The following is a 21,632-nucleotide window of genomic DNA, read 5'->3' as shown; positions in this document are numbered from 1 at the left end:
ACATCACATTATCTGGATATACCACATTTTCCTTATCTATTCATCTGTATGGACACTTGGGTTCTTTCCACTTTTGGGCAATTATGAATAAGCTACTATGAACATTCATGAACAAGTTTTTATGTGGGCATATGTTTCATTTCCTTCCACCTTTTGTCTCTTGTGAATGATGTTGTTATGAACATTGGTATACAAGTATTTGTTTGAATCCCTGCTTTCACATTCTTCAAGGTATGTATCTAGATGTGGACTTGCTGGATCACATGGTAATTCTGTGTTTCACTCTTTGAGAATCCGCCATACTGTTTTCCACAGTGGCTACACCATTGTACTGGTACATTCTTACCAGCAATGCATGAGGGTTCCAATGTATCCACATCCTCAGCAGCACTTGTTATTTTTCATTTTTTATAATAGCCATCCTAATAGGTGTGACTATATAGTTTTACATAGTTGAAAACATATAGTTTTTTACCCTAATCTTTTTAACATTTTATTAAAAGTTATACTGAGCATATTTCCATGTAATTAAATATTTGTAAACATCATTCTTAACGAGTGTGCAATATTTCATCACATGAGTATAGTGCTATTTTTACATAGTGCAATACAGTCCTCTGTTAAGATATTTTTACTGCCAATTTGTACTATTATAAATAATGCTGTGATGAATATCTTTGTTCATGAATCTTTGTTAGACCCATGTTTCCTTTCTTTTGAATAAAAACTATCTCAATTTTTTTCTTATTTCTCTACTTGTCTGAATTTCTTAAATCACAAAATAACGCATACTCATTGTACCAAATCTAACAATACAGATGCTTGTAAAGAAAACATTAGTAACCTTCCCAGTCTCACTGCCCTGAGGTCACTAGTGTTAACCATTTGCAGAGCCCCTCTCTCAGAGCTACAGAAGTATCTGCATGCGTTTTTCTTCCCTTGGTTTTGCATACAAATAGGAGTGTAAACATGAATTCTGCATTGTGAACATTTGAGATTAGTTTTACAGGATCAGAACATTAACCTTTTTAAGGCTTTTGGTATGCAGGTTTCTTTCTTACCAAATTTCTTTCCAGAAGAATTATTCTAATGTATACGCTCGCCAGAAATGTGGTACTAATTTACCACTCTTTTTCAGTATTATCATATTTTTGAAGCTTTACTAATTTGGAGTTGAAAACGGTATAGTGTTGTTTTTTAATTCACATTCCTTAGGTCAAACATTCATTTTTCTTGTTTATAGTCAATTTGTATAGTGTGTTTTGTGAATTATCTGTTCATGTCTTGTGTTTTTCTTATTGATTTGTATGTACTCTATAATATGTATGAATGGTTTTAACCTTTTCTGATCACATTTGTGGCAGTTTATTTGCATTTGTTATTTGAATCTTAGAGATGAAAGAGGAAATGGGGAAAAGGGAACTATGCCAGCCACATTTTATATATTTTATCTCACTTAATTCTTACATCTGCCTTGTGAGGTGCATATGTATTTATCTCCACCTGACATAGGAGAAGACAGGCTCAGAGAGGTTAAGTAACTAGCTCAAGGTCATTCCGCTAGTAAGACTTGGAGCTGGGATTTGAATCCAGGTCAAATCCAGGGATTTGACTGCCAGAAGGCAATGAATGGTACTTCCCAATCTGTGTCAGTGTAATTATACTATAGGCAAAGCCTTGTGCTTTTACTGACACCACTTATAGAAAGGTAAGCATAGGAAGGTGCTTTCATTATCTCTATTTTGGCAGATATAGATCAGTATGTTTAAGTAACTCGCTTGAGGTTTCATAACTGGTAAGAGCAGATCTGAGATTTGCCTGCAGGACTGTTTGAGTTTTAAAATGTTTGACACTGTCTTCTCCCCCATACATGCTGCCATTCTAGGGACCGTCATTTAGGATCCAAATTGAGTCCCAGAGAGGGAAAGTACTTTGCTCACAGTCACACAGCAAATTAGTGGCTGATATGCTGCCTCTTTATAGGTGATTTGTCCAAAACCACACAGCCAGTTAGTGGCAGGCCCAGAGTCTGAGCCCAGCTCTGGCTAACTCTCCATCTTGACTGGAGCAAAGGATTTGCAATGAAGAACATTTATGGGGCAAGCTGAGCAGAAGGAGATATTAGGTAGGGTGTGCAGCTGCCCTGAGATCTTTCTGAATGAACAGACTCTGGCATTGGAGTCTTTCAGAAAAAGGCAGTTCCAAAGGCCCCTACTTGCTGGGACAGAACTCATGTCCAAAGGCAAGAAAACCTTTCCCCAAGGAAACAGCTGTTCTCCCTTCAACAGTTGCCAAAGATTATAGCAGGAATAGTGAGCCTGGGGCTCTGAGTAGGAAGCTGGTGGGTTTGAAAGAAACAAAACAACAGTTAACCTCTTTTCAACACCTCTATCTCCGTGTGTGTGTGTGTGTGTGTGTGTGTGTGTGTGTGTGTGTGTGTGTGTTTGGAGAATGGAAGGAAGGGAGTGCTTTGATGGGGGAAATGATCCTCTTTAGCCCCTAGTACCCAAACGTTCTCCCCACCGCACACACACCATTACGAAGAAAACTTTACTCATAGAGTGAATGGGTTGTATACACAGATTTTAGAAAAGTACCCTCCCATCCAGTCCTAGAAATTTCTCCCCACTTGACCTGAAATTCCATCAGAAAGATTTGTTGAAGTAACAAGTTCATTATTTCTATTGTGATAGTGAAATTTGAGGAACCACCCAAGGACCAATGTGGCCCCTGAGAGTTTGGGCACTGAAGTCCAGGTAAACCTGGCTTCCAATTTCAGTTTGAAACCTGCCTTCTCCATACAATAGTGGTTTAGACCTGGAATATATTCTTTTGTCTCTCTTGAAACCTCCCTTTCTTTGTGTTTGAATCTAAGAAATAGAGTCCTTAGGAGGCTTAAATGACATACAATATGCTAATCTCTTAAGACCACAGTGTCTGAAATCAAAGTGTTCAAGAAATGATAGCCATCATTATTATTATCAGTTGTGTGGCCTTTGGCAAGTTTATTTAAACTCTCTTGTCCCTCCTGTCCTCACTTGTAAATATGTGTCCACCTCAGGGGGTAGTTGTGAGGACTCAATGAGTTAATAAATGTCAGTTGCTTTGAACAAAGTCTAGCATATAGTACGTACTTAATAAATGGCACCTATTCTCACCTTAAGTAGATCTGTTTAATTCAAATAACAGCTTAATACCCAATTGAGATTGACAACACTGGGGTGGTGTTGCTTTGGGAAAAGGAAAGGTAATTTGGGAGCAGAAGGTGAAGTGTCTGATGTGGGGGTCAGAGGTCAGGAGCCAAAAGGCAACTGACAAGGTTTACATGCTGAGGTGGGCCAATGCCTTGACTTATCTAACCCCCAGCAACTAAGCACAGCCAGGCACAACAAAAGCTATTGACTTTTTATTTTATTGAAGGATTTAGCTGTCTTACTACAAGCAGCACCATGTGAGTTTATCAGGTTTTTGTTTTCCCCAGCCTCTCATCTGACTAGCAAGGCACTGCATTTGGGGAAAGAGGTAAGGCAGGGGCAGGAAGCTTGTTTCACAATGATCTCTGCAGAAGACTAGAGATTGCTTCCAGGAATTTGGCTCTGGACTAGCAACACCAGGTAGATAGGTGTGCCTTGGAGGGGCAGTGGGATTTTATGCCACGCATATGGATGTGCAGCTCAAAGGAAGTGATGGTTATCACTGTCACACTGGCACCATTCCTGTGGTGACCTGGACAGCCATTGGGCACAAAGGCCCTCAAAGCTCACCTCCTATCATATTAATTCTTCTCTTTGGCTGTGGAACCACTCATTCATTCTCTTGGTGTGTGAAGCTGACCTGACCCATGCCTGTGGCCAGGACAGTGGTGATTGAGTAGTGATCCAGGACCGGGCAGCGCAGGGCTTTGGCACTTCAGGGCTTTGGAACTGAGTCTGTGAGGTTGGTCAGGTCAAGTCTTAGCAATTTAGCTTTATTGTTTTTGAGGTTCATGTCTATAAATCAGTTTATATTTTTATCTTATTTTATCAGAGTAATATACTTCCCTAATTTTAAAAGATATGTATAAATATACCCACTCTTCAGAGTTAGCTATTTATTTATCTCTACATTATTTTAAAATGTTTATTGGTTTGAGAGAGAGAGGAAGAGGGGGGAGAGAGAGAAACATCGATTGGTTGCCTCCCTTATAGGCCCCATCCAGGGATCAAACCCGTGACCTAGGTATGCACCCTGAGCAGCATCAAACCCCCAACCTTTTTGTGCATGGGACGATGCTCCCACCAACTGAGCCACCCAGGCAGGGCTATCTCCACATTTCTAATGGTATACCAATACTGCTGTTTCTTGACTTTTCTGTTTTAAATATCTGTGTGTATATGTGTGGGTGTATACACACATATACATACATATACATGTGTATATCTTATATATATTCTTGTTAGCATATGTACATGCTAATATACTAGCTATATGCTATAGCTAGTACTTGTCTTTTATGTAATAAATATAGATTTCAATGCTTATAATTAAAACAAAAGCCCTCTGCTCCAACCCCCTGAGCCTCACTCTTCAGAGTTAAATACTTGCAAATATCTTAGCTGTTTCTTCTGATATTTACCTCCACATCTCTAAATGGCATGTCAATACTGCTATTTTTAATTTTTTTCTGCTTTAAAAGCTATTGACTTTTTATTTTATTGAAGGATTTAGCTGTCTTACTACAAGCAGCACCATGTGAGCACACATACTTCCCCTCCCTTCAGACATCCAATGTGGACATATCACAAGTTAGGGTTTTAACAGTAGTCCACGTTTATGTTATTAAGGTTATGACTATGTTCGTTCACAGCTGAATTATGTAGAGTACTGTGATTACATTTTTTTTCTTGGTCAACTTGTTTTCCTGGAGTTAATACTTGCTTTTCTGTTTGTTTTCTATGACTTTTTGCTAGTGCATCTCCAATTTCTCCATCAGAGCTATAAAAACCCAGCAAACACATTAAACAACCCATTATTTCCACCATTCTCTGGAGCTCTTCACCTTGCTCCAGTGTGGGCTAGATGCTGGGCTAGAGGCTTAGTTTTCAAGTACTTAGCAAATACCTCTTCATTATATCCAGCTCCATGTGAAACCCTGAAGACAACGCACAGATAAATAAGGTACAATTTCTGTCTTCAGGGAGCCTACGGTCTCAAGGATGTTTAATTTATACAGATATCTCACCAGAATGCTTGTGCTCCTTGCAGGGACTTTTACCTAAGTTGTCTTTGTTCCCACACTGTAGGGAGGCCTTCCCCTCTCCATCCCCAGTGAATCCAAGAAGCATACGGTACTGTCCCCCAGAGAGAAAATGTGGTCTTGGGCTTCATTAACAGAAACAAAGCTTCTAAGACAGGAAGGTTTATACTGCTACTTGACCCTGTGTTATAAAGTCTCTCTGGAGATTGTGTTCAGTTGCAAGGGACCCAGAGAAATAGGAACTCATCTGACTATGAACAACCAGGAGAAAAGACAGAACTGGAAACTACATTCCATGAAATAGTTGAAAAAACTGGGAATCTGGCTTCTGAAAGAGTAGTCTATACATAGGTATCTCCATGTTTCTTTCCTCATGCTCCCTTTTAAATTGGCCACAGTCTGGTTTCTTACCCCACTGCTCCACTGAAACTGCTCTCATCATGGTGAGAGTCCTTATCTGCAGAACACCCCTATTCTTTGAGAAACTGCTCTCATCATGGTGAGAGTCCTTATCTGCAGAACACCCCTATTCTTTGAAAGTCTCTCCTCCCCTAATTTACAGAATTCCACTCTCTTCTGGCTCTCTTCCAGTCTCTTAAAGCACTCCTTCATCTTCATCAGACTCCCTTCCTTCATCTGCTCCTTAAATGTTAAGTGTTTCCCAGGGATCCACTGTTGATCCTTTTTCTCTCTGCTCACTCTCTTTAGGCAATATCACCCACTTCCTTGGCTTCTACTATTGCTTTATCAGTCAGGGGGAGCTAGTTTACGCTCTGGTGACAAACAACTCCCAAATAGCAGAAGCTTAACATACAACAAGTGGTTATTGCTTGCTCACATGTCCAAAACAGGTCAGCAGGGATCAGGTGCTCATGATAGACACCCAGAGACCCAGGCTAGTAAAGGATTCATTTCAACTCAACACTGCTTCCTTCCACAGTCAGCAGCAGAGGGAGGGAGAAGGTGGCAAATCATATACCAGCTCTTAAAGCTTGTCCCAGGAGAGATCCATGTCACTTCAATTCACATTTCATTGCCCATGCCTAACTTCAAAGAGTGTGGAAAAGTATAGTCCTGTTGTGTTCCTGATGATTAACCCCTTAACTCTTTCTTTTAAAGATTTTATTTATTTTTAGCGGGAGAGAGAGAGAAACTTCAATATGTGAGAGATACATCAATTTTTTGCCTCTTGCACACCCCCAGTTGGAGACCTGGCCCACAACCCAGGTATGTACCCCGACTGGGACTCAAATTGGCAAACCAGTGACCCTTTGGCTCACAGGCTAGTGCTTAATCCACTGAGCCACACCAGCCAGACCTAACCCCTTAACTCTTGATGACTCCCAAACCTTGATGAGAGTTTGCCCAGACCCTCCCTCTGAACTCACATCATTGTGTCAAACTGCCCCTTTGACATTTCTACCTCGCTGACCCACATTACTTCAAAGTCAACATGACCAAACTGAATTCATCTTCTTCACTATCAATATCTCTTCCTCCTCCTGGCTTCCTTTCCTTAGCCCTGCAGAAGTTGCAGCTGATCTGAGAGATATAAACAAACTCTTTCCTCTTTTATTAAATATTGTTACATATAACAATAGGTGCACAGGTTCAAGGTCATGACTAGCTGTCTGTTTGTATGTGACTAATGTTAAACCATAACAACACAGATATGACTCCCTTGACAAGCAGAAAAATTAAAAGATGTGTTAGGTGCTGTGCATCCAAAATGATGAATTGCTTATCAAAATATTTTTACAAGTGTTGTGAAAAGTATTTATGCCTTGAGCATAGCAATATTGTTTGCAATGACTGTTACAAATGTTTTACAAAGCCAACTATTGATGATTCTGATTAATTAAGTTCAAGATGTTTCTTGGTTGTATTTTTTTTTAGTAATATCCATGTTTCCATTACTTGAAAAGAAAAAAATTGTATTCTTCATGTTTTTATATTTCTTTGTTTAATAATTACTAGATTGTAACTGAAAATAAAAATAATGTATTTTATTACATAAATATAATAAGTGAAAATTTGTAGTGTTTTTAATTTTTTTCACATTTCAGCACACACTAGTAATGAATGTATCTCTTGGATGCACACAACCTACACTGTAATTTTTTTTTTTACTGCAACCTCCGCAGGGTTAATGGATAAAACTACTATTCATCCTGCCACTCAAGCCAGAAGCCTGATAGTCATTCTGGACCCCTTCTCCTCCCTCCTTCCTCACATCCATAAGTTATCCTATTGATTCTACTTCCTTGACATCTCTTCTCCCATCCACCCCCTTCTCTCCATTTCTTAATTCTGCTGCTACTGCCTTTGTTGAGGTCCCCATTATCTCTCCCTCAGATTGTCACAGTTGTCTTCTAACTGGTCTCTTACCTCCAGTCTTGATGCCTACACTCCCCACATAGTCTGAAAAGTTAGTCACAGAAGTGATAAGCAATCTTTAAAAATCACAATTATTTAAAACTTGTTAAAGGCTCCTCCTTGCCTATAGGGGAGGACCCCAGCTCCTTCTCAGTATCCAGAGCATATGATCATATGGGCATGGCCTTCCTCTGCTTATCACTGTGACTTACAATGATTGCTTCACGGGGTTATATCTCCTGCTTGAAGACGTGACAGTCTTGTCTTATGCCTCTCTGTGATCGGTAGCTCCCCGGCACAGTGCCAGGTACTTGGAAGGTGTTCAGGAAGTGATTGTTGCACAGACAAATGGGTGGGAAAACCTGATTCAGGGAAGTTTACAAATACCTGCAGGGCTGCTACGGGAACAGGAAGCTGACTATTCTGCATGGTCCCAGAAGAGCTAGTAGGAACCATGAATAAAGCTGCAGAGGCATTCTGTCAGCCCAGAAGAAGAAAGAATTTCTTCAACTGCTACCGTTGTCTGAAGGTACGAGCTGCCCAAGGAGATAGTGAGTGTCCTGTGACAAGAGGGTCACCATTATTAGTAGCTGCATAGAAGTTGGTAGTGATGTTGAGCGTGGAAATTCCAGCAGCAGATAGGAAAGTGCCCGTCACAGCCCCTTCCATTTTGAAGCGGTCATCAAGCTGCCTTCTCTGCTCACCTGATTGATATGGATTACCTAGGCCCCATAATAGCTGCCCCTGCATTCAGGATACTGCTTCTCCACTCACCAGGCTGACCCTGGCCAGGCCAGACCCATCCATCCCTTGCCCTATGAGCAGATGTTCTAAGAGGCTTGGAGGCACCAGGACCCTCTGGAACTGCACGTGCTCCAGGTTCTCATTCACCTGCCCAGCCATCTCCCACACATTTCCTCCAAGCCAGGCCAGGCCACTTTTGACTCATGACTGTTCATTCTCAGAAGCAGGAAAGTTGTTGCTGATTTTTATAGCCACTTAAGTAAAGCCATGCCATCCACCTGGATTTGCTCCATAAGACCTGTAATCCCAGGATGACTCTGCCTATCCCAGTGAACTACTGCTGTCACCAGAGTTATGTCCATGGTCTCCTTCCCCCAGGCTAGAGACACTAACTTTGACCTTACCCTGTTCTGATCCAACTTTTTGAAAGGCCAGAATCAGGAATTGGAGCCTAATTCTATGTCTGCTGACGGATGCAGTGCAAAGAGGCATCAGACTATTCATCAGAACACCTCCCTTCTCATCTTGGCTTTTCTGGACCTCAGTTTCCCCCTAGGTAAAATCTGAGGGTGAGGTGGTTATTTCTGTGCTGTGGATAGTAGCTTTCATTCCCAAGCCCAGCCCAGATTGCCACTCTGCCTCCACAGGCTCAGCAGCTGCAGCTCCTGGCCAAGGGTCCCAGGGGTACATTAAGAAAACAAGCAGCCGTGAAGAGAAGGTCTGTAGGGAGGATTTGGATGGGAAAGCACATCCTAAGGAGGGGAGCCCCGTTGGAATTCAAGAAGGAAACTGCCGACTTCCTGGTTGGCAAGAACTGAAGCTCTCCTCTCTCAAGGGTTCTCCAACCCCCAAACCAAGGAGTCCAGAGCAGCCTCCTCTTCCTAAACCCTCTAGCCCAGACTCTTGGCTTTGGGCTGTGTGTGTATGCATGCACTTGTGTGGCACTTGAGTGCAGTCAGGCAGCAGCCTGGGGGCCAGAAGTCAGGTGCTTCTTTCCAGAGGAGCACAGGGATGAGGATGCCCTGGCCAGGGCTTCCAGCCAGGGAGCAGGAAGGTGAGGCTCTTCATGTCCTCCCTCTCTGCCCTGAATTGGCAGCTGCAGAGTGCCCAGGACGGGTGGGGATCCCCTTCATCTTGCCTGCTGGCATTTCAAGAGTGGCTTAGCAGCCCAGCTGGGAGGAGGGGTGGGACAGCCTTTCCAGCTTCCTTTTTGGGTTAATTGGTGTTCCCTCTAGTTACTCCCTGCTTCCTTCCCCTCCCAGTTCCCATAGCAACTTGGCTGTAGCAGCTAGAACTTGATTGAGCCCAGCGGTGGCCTGACTGAAGTAGGAAAGGGGGTTCTATGGGGAAAGGATGGCACTGCCAGGCCAAGGCTTCCCACCCCACCTGTCCTCTACCACTACCTCGGGGGCCCAGGACAGGTAAGCTCAGAGGACAGGGCATGATGAAGAAGTCTTTTCTACTACAGCTGGAGTTGGAAGAGCCTGAAAGCCCAGAGAAGGCCTGGTTCTCCGCTCTCCTCCCCTACTGACACCCTTGTGTCCTGCCTGCCCCCTGAATTTGGACTTCAAAGTTAGTGGTAGGATTACCCAGTTAGAAGAAGCCTGGAGTTGGAGTCAAGAAACCAGGTTTTAACTCCCTGCCTCTGCCACTATTTTATGTGACTGTAGACAAGTCCACTCCCTTTCCTAGGCTTCAGTTTCCTCACCTGTAAAATGATGGTGGTACAGCTAAGCTGATAGTTCTTTACATATTAAAATTACCGGAGCTGTTTTGAGAAACTACAGATGTATGGGCTCTACCCACAAAGATTCTGACTTTGTTGGTCTGGAGAGTGGTGTGAACCAGGTAGGAGCTTTTTTTTTTTTTTTTTTTTAGATTTGTTATTTATTTATTTTTAGAGAGAGAGGAAGGGAGGGAGAAAGAGAAGGAGAGAAACATCAGTGTGAGAGAGAAACATCAATTGGTTGCCTCCCGTATGTGGCCTGGCTGGGAATCAAACCGGCAACCTTTCACTTTGTGGGATAATGCCCAACCAACTGAGCCACACTGGTCAGGACAAGTAGGAGCATTTTTAAAAGACTCTCTGCCCTGGCCAGGTGGCTCAGTTGGTTGGAGCATTGTCCCAGACATCAAAAGATTGTGGGTTCAATTTCCAGTCAGGACATAGGTTGTAGGTTTGATCACCAGTCGGGGTGTGTATGGGAGGCAAGCAATTGATGCTTTTCTCCCACATCCATGTTTTTCTCTCTCCCCTGCCCCTTCCTCTCTCTCTAAAATCAATAAACATATCCTCATCTGAGGATTAAAATAATAATAATAAAAATAAAAGACTCTCTGAGTGATTCTAATATGCAGCCAGAGTCAAGAAACTAGAGCAAAAGATCACCAATCCTCTGGCCCTGTCTGAGTCTTGAGTCTTGGAAAGTCTTGGCTCAGTGGGTCTTTCAACTGACTGTTGTCTGGTTTGAAGACATTTCCTTTTCCCTGCATTCCCCAGCTCCAGAGAGCACCACTGCTTTCCTAACCTGGCTCTTGCTGTCCTTGTGGACGAGTGCCTAGGGCCCCCGTGCCTACACAAACAAGCCAGCGGCCTCTGGCTCACTTGTAACATTGATGAGACAGGGCAAGCTACTTAGGCCTGGCCAGGGAAGAGGGCCTCAGAGACTGAAGTGGGCTCACTGCCCAGGTGGTAGCACTGAGAGCCAGACTTTTCACCTGAGAAGGACCCCAGGCCATACCTGAAGCAGGTGGGCCAGCAATGGCCTCAGCTGGCAGTCTGTGGGACCTAGGAATTAAATTACCTCTTGGCCCCTGGTTGCTCTTCTTCCTCCATTTCCCCTTATTAGCTGCTTGCCTGTTCTGCCTCGCCACCCACAAGCCTGGTGTCCTCCTCAGGCAATCTGCTCACCCACTTGTTGCCATGGTGACTCTGGCTGGTGGGGGCTTGAGAGAGGGTCGTAGCTCTCCCACTGTCAAGCCACTCCTCTCACCCTCTGCCGCCCTCTCTCCCTCCTTGGATCTCCTTCCTCTTTTTCCTTGAGCAGACTTTTCCTGAGCAGACAAGGGGAGTGCGCAGCCACCAGAGCTTGTCATTAGACTAATTGCAGTTGCCTGAAGGGAGGTCTGGAACTCCAATGGAGCCTCCTCACCTAGGCACAGAAATGTTGACCTGGAAGCACTCAGGAAGAATCCCTTAGGGGCCTCTGAACCCCTACAGTGGAAGAGGGAGTGATTCCACACAGTTTGGGGTGAAGCCTGAGGTGGACTCTAGGTCCAGGGTGCAGAGACTGCATTGAGGCTGCAGACAGTCTCATCCTGGTACTCCAGGGTCTCTAAAGTACCAGGGCCCTCCGCTGTAGGGATTTCCTTTTCTTTCCTGCCTTACTTTTATTTTTTTCACCTACCCTCCTCCTGCCCTCATATCTCTTTCTCACCCCTACTTTCTTATACTACTCCCATCCTCCTCACTGCCCTTTCTCTCCCTGCTCATTCTTACCCTCATCTTTCTTATTCCCTCTTTCTTGGCCCTTATCTTCACAGCCCCCTCTTACCCCCACCCCTCACCCCCTGCTCTTTCTTACATTTGTCTCCTTTCACCTGTACTTCACCTCTTCACTCCCCTTACACCCTCCTTCTCGTGTTCCCCCTCTCTTTCTCCTTAACCCTCTTTTTTCTACCCCTGTTATCAGTACCCTTTCCTACCCTCTGACCCCCTACTCTTTCTTATATACCTCCTCCCTTCTACCCCCTTACCCCACGGCCACTCTCTTCTACCCTTGGCCCCATCTCTGACCCCTCCAGCTGTCTCCTACCCTGCCTGTTACCTTCATGTGTCCTTTTCCACTCTCCTTTCACTCCCTTCTCATTCTTTTGCACATGCCTTTTATCCCAGTAATTTCACTTTTAGTTCACATAAATAAAATGTAATGCAGGCATCCAAGAGACATGTGTACAAAAGATATTTCCTGAAGCATTGTTTGTAATAGTGAAAACTTGGCAATAACTTAAATGTCTATCCACAGGAGATCGGTACCATTTCCAGTCCATTCATACAAAATCGTTCTCTGTTCTCTTAGCACACCATGAGTTCACTCACCTCCATAGCTTTGTTGAAGCTGTTGCCTCAGCCTGGAATGCTGTTTTGTCTCATCTCTACCCAACCATCTAAAATCCTACTGTGAGTCCTTGCTCATCTATTATTCCCTCACTGAAATCTCCCCCAACCTTTGTATTTGCTCCCTTCCAATGGCCAATGGTTTAACCTGTCCTATGGTATGGATCATATGGCACATATGGCAGAGATTCAAGTTCAGTGTGTCTACCCATGAATCTGGAATTTCTCTGACAGTAGGGCCCTGTCCTCATTTATTCATCCTATTCATTCATTCAGCACAGTTTTCACATATATTGTGCTGAGTACACAGTAGTCCATTAGACAAGCCCATGTCTGTTTTCATGCAGAGAAACATAAAGCAAAGATGCAGCCAAAGTCATCCTTGTGGTGAACAGTTAAAAAAAGAATAATGAGGTGCAGCCTCTGGCTAGAGTGGTCAGGGAAGACCCTCTTTGAGGAGGTGATATTTGAACTGAGGCATGAGAACTAAGAAGGCCAAAAGCAGTGGGAAGAGCATTCCTGGCCAAGAGAACACTATGTGCCAAGTCCCCAAGGTGGGAAGAAGTAGGTCATCCTCAAGGAAAAGAAAGAAAACTCCACGTGTGGACACAGCATGATGAGATTGGAGTGATAGGTAGAAAATGAGGCTGGAGAGACAGAGGGGCCCAGTTATGTAGGGGCTTGAAGTCTGTGGTCAAAAGTTGGGGTTTTATCTTAAATGCTTTGAAGAGTTTGAAGGAAGGTAATAGCATGACACAAGGCATGTTTTGAGGTTGCTCTTACTCCTGTGTGAACAGTGAGTTGGAAAGACCAAGGGGTAGAGGCAGGAAGGCCAGATAGGAAAGTGTCATCCAGGTGACAAATGTCAGTGGCCTGCACAGAGCTGTGGCAGTGGAACAAGAATTGGTATGCCTTGTGGATGGACTATGTGTGGGGATGCTGGGAAAATGAAGACTGAAGGCTTATACCTAGGATTCCAGCTTGGACACCTGAGTGGGTGGGCGTGGCCTGAAATGGTCAAGACTTGGAGATGAGAGCAATGATTTAGAGTAAAAAAAAAAACAATCAAGAGCTTCATTTTAAGATTTAGAGCATGTTAATTTTCAGTTGCCAGTGAGATATCAAAGTCCCAAGCAATGCTTTGTTCCTTGCAGGGTTTATTTACACCACAGCCCATTACCACCCATCACCAATGGCTCTGCAAAAGGCCAATATGGAATTACATTGCCAGACTTCATGTTCACAGTGGAATTACTTGTATTTTAGTGTAAATGTTTGAAGTCAGTGTGAGATGCTCTGACCATGTTGCTCAGAGTGTGGTTGAAAGGCCTTTGGCAGCAGAATGACCTGAACCCTTGTTCAAAATACAGGTGTCTGAGCCCACCTCAATCCTCTTAAAGCTGAATTGGGGGGCTGCTACATATTTAACAGGTGCCCCAGGGGATTCTGAGGCACTCGGAAGTCTGAGAACCATTGCTGTGAGGAGCAACTATGAGAAGGTGCCCCTGAAGAGATGGTGACTGGGTGTCAGCAGGGCTCTAACCTGAATTGTGAGAGTTGCCTGGGCATCCTGTTAAAATGCAGGTGCTACCCTGGCTGGTGTGGCTCAGTGGACTGAGCGCTGGCCTGCAAACCAAAAGGTCACTGGTTCCATTCCCTGTCAGGGCACATGCCTGGGTTTCTGGCTAGGTCCCAGGTTGGGGATGTGCTGGAGGCAACCCAGTCGATGTTTCTGTTGCATATTGATGCCTTCCTCCCTCTCCTTCTCCCTCCCTGCCCCTCTCTCTAAAAATAAATAAATGAAATATGTTTTAAATAATGCAGGTGCTGTCCATGACCACTATGGCTCAGTAGGTTGAGCATCATCATACAAACTGAAAAGTCACGGTCTGATTCCCAGTCAGGGGCACATGCCTGGGTTGTGGGTTCAGTCCCCCATCAGGGCTGTACAAGAGGCAACCAATTGATGTTTCTCTCATACATCGATGTTTATCTCCCCCTCCTCCCTCCCTTCCCCTCTCTCTAAAAATAAATAAATAAAATATTTTTTAAAATGCAGGTGCTGACTTGGGTCTGGGGCAGGGCCTAGGATTGATTCTATACTTCTCATGAGCTTCTAGGTAGGTGGTTATTGCTGCTGGCCCAGGTCCACCCTTTCAGTAGCAAGGAGCTAAGTCAGTGGTTCTCAGTAGGAGATGACTTTGTCTCCCCAGGAGACATTCAACAATGGCTAGAGATGTTTTTGAGACAATCAGGGTGTGGGGTTGCAACTGGCAGCTACTAGGTAGAGGCAAGGGATGCTGCTCAATATCCTACAGAGTGCAGGGCAGTCCCTACTACAAAGAGTTAGCCAGTCTAAAATGTCAGTAGTGTCACTGTTGAGAAACTCAAGGCTTGATGATAGCCAAAGGGTATAGAGCAGAGAACCTTTCTTAAATAGGACCCAGCACCTGACAGCAGTGGGCTAGATAAGGGACAGGAAATATACCTATGAGGTACAGCAAAGGCTCCTAGTGAAACATGGCATGTGCCCTACTCTGCCAGGGATGAGCATGGATTAAGTAGAGCTTAAAGGTATATGTGGTGCCCAGTAAGGCAGATTCCTGTTTTTATTAAAAATAACCTGTCATATTTGTATTGCATTTTGGAGTTTACCAAACATTTCCCTATGCATCATAGTATTTGATCCACACAACACCCTAATGAGGTAGAGCAAGGATTATTTGATCTCATTCTTGAATTACCATCATCAGCCAAAGAAATGTTTGTTGAATTGAATAGAACTAAAATTGGCCACATTATAGGTGACCTCGGACAAGATAGGACACCTCTTTGGGCCAATTGTAAAATGGTAGGGTTGCATGGGATAATTGGTAAGGCGACTTCCAGCTCAGGCATAGGAATAATTTTGTGATTTTTACCAGTGAACAAATTCTAAGTCTTGGATGATTGAAGCCTCGGGGACTGGGGAGTCCTGGCTATGAGATGGGGGATCTTAAGGTAGGATGGAGCAGTTGTGACCCAAACCCTTCTTCTCCTCTCCACCTGGATCCTGGGGTTGGGTTGGTTAGCCCGTCCCCACCTTCATAGACTACAAGTTCACCCCTCCTCATCCCTTCCCTCTGAGGTGGGAAGGGGCTGACACCTCGGCTGACACTCTTTCCTTTTCCCACAGGCTGTCTACAAGGCCTGGCTGTGCTCAGAATACTTCAGCGTGACCCAGCAGGAATGTGAGCGCTGGGTGCCCTGCAAGCAGTACTGCCTGGAGGTGCAGACCCGGTGCCCCTTTATACTCCCGGACAATGAGGAAATGGTGTATGGAGGGCTCCCAGGCTTTATCTGTACAGGTAAAGGCAGGGCCCTGGGGAGGAGGGAGGAGGCGGGGGCCCAGGGCAGGCAGCAGGTCTGGGGTGTGATAGCCGGGAGGACAACAGGGAAGTCAGGTTTGAAAAAGGTTAGTGTTTGGAGGAGGAGTGGGCAGTGAGGTCCCCGGGTTGGGATAACAGCAAGTGGAACAGGGGCAGTGAGCGAATGGCCCTCTGTCTATCTAAAACATGGCTGTCTGGGGAGTCATCCCAGAGCAACCGTCTGCAGCCCTGATAGAGAAGAGTCCAGTGAGGGGTAGGGGGAAGGGAGTCTGGACACGGCTCCCACAGCAGTTGGTGCCAGTGTTGAAAACCTAGAAGAGGCACAGGCCTCAGCCCCCTGAGCTCCCCACCACACCTTCCTTATCCCTTGGCAGGGTTGCTGGATACTTCGCCCAAGCGGCCGGAAAGCAAGTGCTGTGACGTGCAGTGGGTGTCCTGTGAGTCGGAGAAGAAGAAGTTCAAGGAGTCTGAGGCCCCCAAAACCCACCACCAGCAGTTCCACCACTCCTATTTCCACCACTACCACCAACAGTACCGCCACTACCACCCCCGCCACGACCCCCCAGGCCGCATTGGCCACAAGCCCTCCCTGCTGCCGGTCTCTGGGGGCTCCCGCCTCAGCCCCAGCAGGATCCGGTTCTATGTTCTTGTTCTCATGCTCCTCCATACCATGGTGTCCTTCTCCAGCAGCCAGAGTGGTGGAGGACTGGGGCTGGAGGCACTGCCTGCCCTAGATGAGGGCCTGACTCGGGAAGAGTGATGGCAGGGAGGGAGGACAGACCTCCACCACACACCAACATCAGCTCCAGCTCCCCCAGGGGGATAGGGAGGGGCACCTCCCATGGGAGATACAGGACCAGATGGGGGGCTGGGGAAATGGGGGACTACACATTGTCCCCAACCTATCCCCACCCCAAAAGCAGCTCCAACAGAAGGGCCAGAGGGCCCCAGGGAGCTGAAAAACTCATCCAGGAGAAAAAGGCCAGAGCAGCAGGCACCCCCTCCTAGGCCCCCATCCACGGGGCTTAGCAAACGAAAAGGGGGAGAGTGGGGGCTGGACATGCCCACCCCTGCTAAGAGCCCTGACCCCAGGGAAGGAGGCTACTCACCCAGCCTTGGCCCTGCAGGAAATGTTAGGGGGCCCAGAGGGGAGAAGCTTTTCCCCCCCTCTGCATTCCTTTCGTTGCCAAGATCCTTAATTCCCTTCTGCCCACACCCCTACAGGCGACGGCAGACGGTGCAGTGGCCCTCCTCCAGTGGGAAGTGCCAGACTGGGAGGTGAGGTACGCACAGGCGCAGCTGGGTCAGGACCCCAGTTCAACTGTGCACCACCAGCCCAGGCAGTGAGGGGTAGGAATGGGGGACAGACTGAGTGCTGAGAGAGTGAGATAGGGAAAGGGGAGAAGAGAGCTATGGACAGAGGGCTCAGAGAGATAGATAAACAGGTTATTGCTACCTGGCTTTGGGGAGGTGGCTGATCAGCGTTGAGGCAGGTTCCAGGACTGCTCCCAAAATCCAAAGGGTGGGATAAGGAGCCCTCTAGGGAAAGAGTGCAGCCTCAACACAGATGGCTGAGGGCACATGTCAGACTGCCACTGTCCGAAGGGCCATATCTTACAGAAGGTGCACACACTCCCAAGGGCCACTCTTGCCCTGGAGATCTTGGCCTTGGGGCCAAAGACATTTCCATTTCTGATCTCCATGGGGAGGAGGGACTTAAGCCCAAGTGGGTCAGGCCTGGCCTGGGTCCCCGTATTCCCCTGTCTCGTCCTAGCCCAGGCCTCCATGAAGGAGAACCTGGTGGCACTGCCCCAGGGCTTTCCAGAGATGAGCCTCCCCTATCCGCACCCTGTCCCCATCCCCAGCCTACCAAAGAGTATTCGTTCCTTCCCACCCCTCACCCCATGGGTTACTATCCCAATTGTGGAACAGCCAGACCCCCTTTTCACCCTGTAGTGGGTCCCCTGATCCAGTCACCCCTGCTCCTTGCTGGAGAACATCTAGAAACTGGCAAAAGGACCCACTGAATACAAAGAATGTGCTGTTGTCATCATTGCCTGACAGACTTGAACTCTTTAGACAGGTTAGTGGGTTGAGCAAGAAAAGAGGCATCAAGAGCCCTCTGGGGACCATTAGCCTTGTGCTGATCTCTTGAGAGTGGGAGGATACATTGCCTGGAATGTCTCAAAGGCAATAGGGAGCCAGAATGGTGTTCCTGGCACAGACCAAGGGGCTTCGGTGCCAGAAGAGCCTCTGCTCTAGGATGTGAAGGGGAAGGGTGGGCCCAGAGCCACATTAGTAAAACCAAGAACGGCATCAGGAAGGGACAGCTGGAATCGATTGGCTTGGGGGACAAAGGGGAGACTTCCCTTATAGAGTGCAAATCATTCAAGGGCCTCAGCTGGGTCCCAAGCAGACTTCATGAGACTGTGGAGTCCTCCCCTGCCAGTTTCCTCATTTCTCACAGCGTGTCCCTTTCCCTGACCCACGTGCCCTGCGCACACACTCCTGTTTGGCCCTCAGCACTTTGGGCCTAGCCACATACCCACTCCCTAGAGTGCTCTTTTCAGCTGGGGAAGGAAAGAGGTGCTGGCTCCTTTCCAGAGATGCTTATGTAGATGTGAAAGACCCTAGGTACTGCCTTCTAACTCCTGCATCCTCAGGAGGGGAAAAGGGGACTGGGAAGGAAAGGGGGACCTTAGGGCCCTATAGGGAATGGACCCTTGGAGACTCCCATCCCTTCTTCCCCCTCACCAAGTGCCCAGGAGACCCCTGGCTCAGACCAGCCCAGGCCCTTGCCCAGTGGCAGGGGAAAAGGGGCACCTCACTCCACCTCGAAGTCATTTGACTATCCCTGTCCACCCCACCACCCAGATCTTACACCACCCCTCAAGCTGCCCTGCCTTCCACCATAGGTAGCAGAGCCGGGCAGCTTTCTTATGCCATTTTCTACACTGTGCTTCATGCGTAGGACTTTCTTGCACTAGTTTCTATGACTGAGTCTCCAAGCTGGATTCCTAGTAGTCCCCTGTCCCTTCCTCCCTCACCCAGCTATGATTCAGTTGTCCCTCTTCCCCTGCCTCTGTGTTTCAGTGAGAGTCTTTGTATGTGTACTGCTTTCTGTTTTGTTGCATTGTGGGGCAGAGGCCTCTCTGCTCTTGTTTAACCCCATAAAGAAATAAATGGTAAGACTTGATGATAACCCTCCCTTCGTGGTTGTGTTCTATAGCGTCAAGCACTGCTGCCAAGGAAATAGTCTATGGCTGATGGCAGGGGTGGGGAGGGGGGCAGGGAAGGAGGGACCAGAGGATGCTGACCCTGTGCCTGACCCCCTTGATGGCTCAAGTGTTCAAAACATAAATGGGGGTAGGGACTCTGTAGTAGTCCATTCTAGACAGGGAATGACAAACTCAACCTCCTGCAGGGATCAGGTGGTAGTAAAGTTGCCCGGGTAGGGGTCAAGTGCAGACTCTGGTGTTGCATGTGGTGAGGAGTACAGGGTGCATGCAGGGTACAGGGGGACCACTCAAGCCCCAGGTTTTCTTTGGGAACGTGGGCCCAGCATTGCCAGGTCTTTTCATTTTTCGGGGGATGTCAGGACACAGGGTTTTTACACAAAGCCCTCTGATTTCTAAATGTTGGCTTGAGCCAAAACTAAACAAACCTCTGTGTGGACTAAACACATCAGCAGGCCCCATGTAGCCTGAGGATGAGCAGTTTTGCAGGTTTGTCACAGCTTTTGGTTCTAGTGTACCAGCCTCACCTCCTACCCCAGGCCCGCCTTCCCACTCTGGGAGGGAAAGGCATTCAGGAAGAACTGCTGGGGGAGGGGCAGGAGGCAGAGCCCTCCATAGAAACAAAAGAGAGAGCAGGAGTTAGAAGGGGACCTGTCCTCACTGAACTGCTGAGTTTCTTTGCCAAGAAAACACAAGTCCCCAAACTCCTCAGAAGTCAGCATAGCACGGAGGTTAGGGAGTGGTGTCCAGAACCAGAATGTATGAGTCCAAAGCCTAGTACCATCATCTGCCACTTGTCTGACTTTGCACAAGTTCCTTAACTTCTTGAAGCCTTTGTATCCTCATCTATCAAAAGGGTTATTGTGAGAATTAGATGATGTGCACAAAGCACTTTGCACAACAGTGGCACAAAGGAGCTGTTCAAATTACTGATGTTTATTATTACTATAATAATGTGTCTTCTCTTTCCTTCACTTCCACCTAATTGGTCACCAAGTTCTGTCAATTCCATCTCTGTAATATATGTCAAGTCCTTCCCCTTTCCACCCCCACTGCCACTTGGCCAGTTCAGGCCCTCAGTAGCTCTTGCCTGGACTATTGAGATGGTTTACCAAGTAATCTCTTACTCATTCCCCCCAGTTCCAATCCAACGTCCCCTAGCACAGTGTGCTCAGGTGCTTAGGAGACCCTCCAGAAATACTTTGTTGAAAGAACTGCTGCCATAATGTGTACATCTCATCCTCGTAAAGCAAACACGTTACACCCATGATCAAGAACATCAGATGGCTCCATGTGGCCTGTAAAATCAAGTCTCAACTTCTTAGCATGACTTTCAAGGCTCTTTCTATTTTGACCCTATCCTTCTAGTCTACTCTTCCACCACGGGCTATCATATCACATGTGTGTCCCAGCCCCATTTCACTGCTGCTCAGTCATGAAATGAGTTCTGCAGCTTTTCATCTGCCCTTCGCTTACATTGTTTCTTCTGCCTGAAATGCCCTCTCTGCATTGCTGCCTATCACTGCCTTACCCAGCTGTCAAAGTCCAACTCAGATGCTCCCTCTTCTATGAAGACTTTCACATTCTCCCTCTCCCAAGCTGAAAATAATCTCATCATCTTCTGTATTCCTATGGCACTTTGTACCTTAATTGTGGTACTTACTACATGCTATCTGTATTGAATTCATTCATTCATTCATTTAAAAAATACCTATTGAGCCCTGGCCGGTGTGCTTCAGTTGGTTGGATTGTTGTCTCATAAACTGAAAGGTCACTGGTTCGATTCCCAGTCAGGGCACATGCCTAGGTTGTGGGTTTGATCCCCAGTCGGAGCGCCTACACATGTAAAGGAGGCAAGCAATCCATGTTTCTCACATTGATGTTTCTCTCTCACATGGATGTCATGTTCTCTCTGTTACTCTCTCACTCTTCTCCCCCTAACCCTCTTGCTAAAAAAAAAAAAAATATAATGATAAATAAAACTGTACCTATTGAATAGTTACTATATGTGAAGTACTGTGCTGGGGGGTCAGAATACAGCAGTGATCCATACATTATGGATGCACAAGATGATATGATGTCATACATTAAAAAACCATAATATACTTACTATAACATTCAAGTTTGTATTTCACCAACATGCCTATGAGGAGAGTCAGGCACTCTTGGTCTTGGGCATAGAAAAGAATCGTAGGGGACTGGAGAAAGCTACATACTCATAGTACTGCAGCGGTAAAGGGCCCAATAGCTGTGCCAGGGAAGTAGTCGTACCTGCCATACATTGTCCTTTGACCATTGCAGTCATCCCTCTGAATGACCTGTTCGACCTGGGACCAGGCTCTGGTGTTCTCTCTTCAGTTCAGTCCAACGGCAGACAGCCTCAGTCTATTCCAGCCTCAGCATTGCAAGGCAGGGGACAAGAAGGGGAGGGGTGGTGGTGGCGGTGGCAGTGGCTCACAACCCTGGAAGTGCAACAGAGTCACCTGGAGAGTTTTCACTCTGGTTCCACCAGCAGAGATTTGGGTTTAATTAATCTGGGTTGGAGTCCCAGCTTC

The 21,632-nt window shown here is 46.5% G+C and overlaps 1 protein-coding gene across 1 annotated transcript in view; it reads left to right on the top strand.

Moving 5' to 3' along the window:
- The window catches only part of FAM155B (family with sequence similarity 155 member B), a 28,898-nt gene extending 9,855 nt beyond the window's left edge, over positions 1–19,043 (top strand). Inside the window, exons 2-3 of the mRNA XM_028523049.2 lie at positions 15,649–15,820; positions 16,216–19,043. Coding sequence (XP_028378850.1) covers positions 15,649–15,820; positions 16,216–16,601 — 558 coding nt within the window. The 3' untranslated portion in view covers positions 16,602–19,043. The remainder of the gene's footprint in view (positions 1–15,648; positions 15,821–16,215) is intronic.
- The last annotated feature ends 2,589 nt before the right edge of the window (positions 19,044–21,632 follow it).

The sequence above is a fragment of the Phyllostomus discolor genome, chromosome X, assembly GCF_004126475.2.
Source record: "Phyllostomus discolor isolate MPI-MPIP mPhyDis1 chromosome X, mPhyDis1.pri.v3, whole genome shotgun sequence".
Classification (NCBI taxonomy): domain Eukaryota; kingdom Metazoa; phylum Chordata; class Mammalia; order Chiroptera; family Phyllostomidae; genus Phyllostomus; species Phyllostomus discolor.
This window is presented reverse-complemented; position numbering and strand designations above follow the sequence as displayed.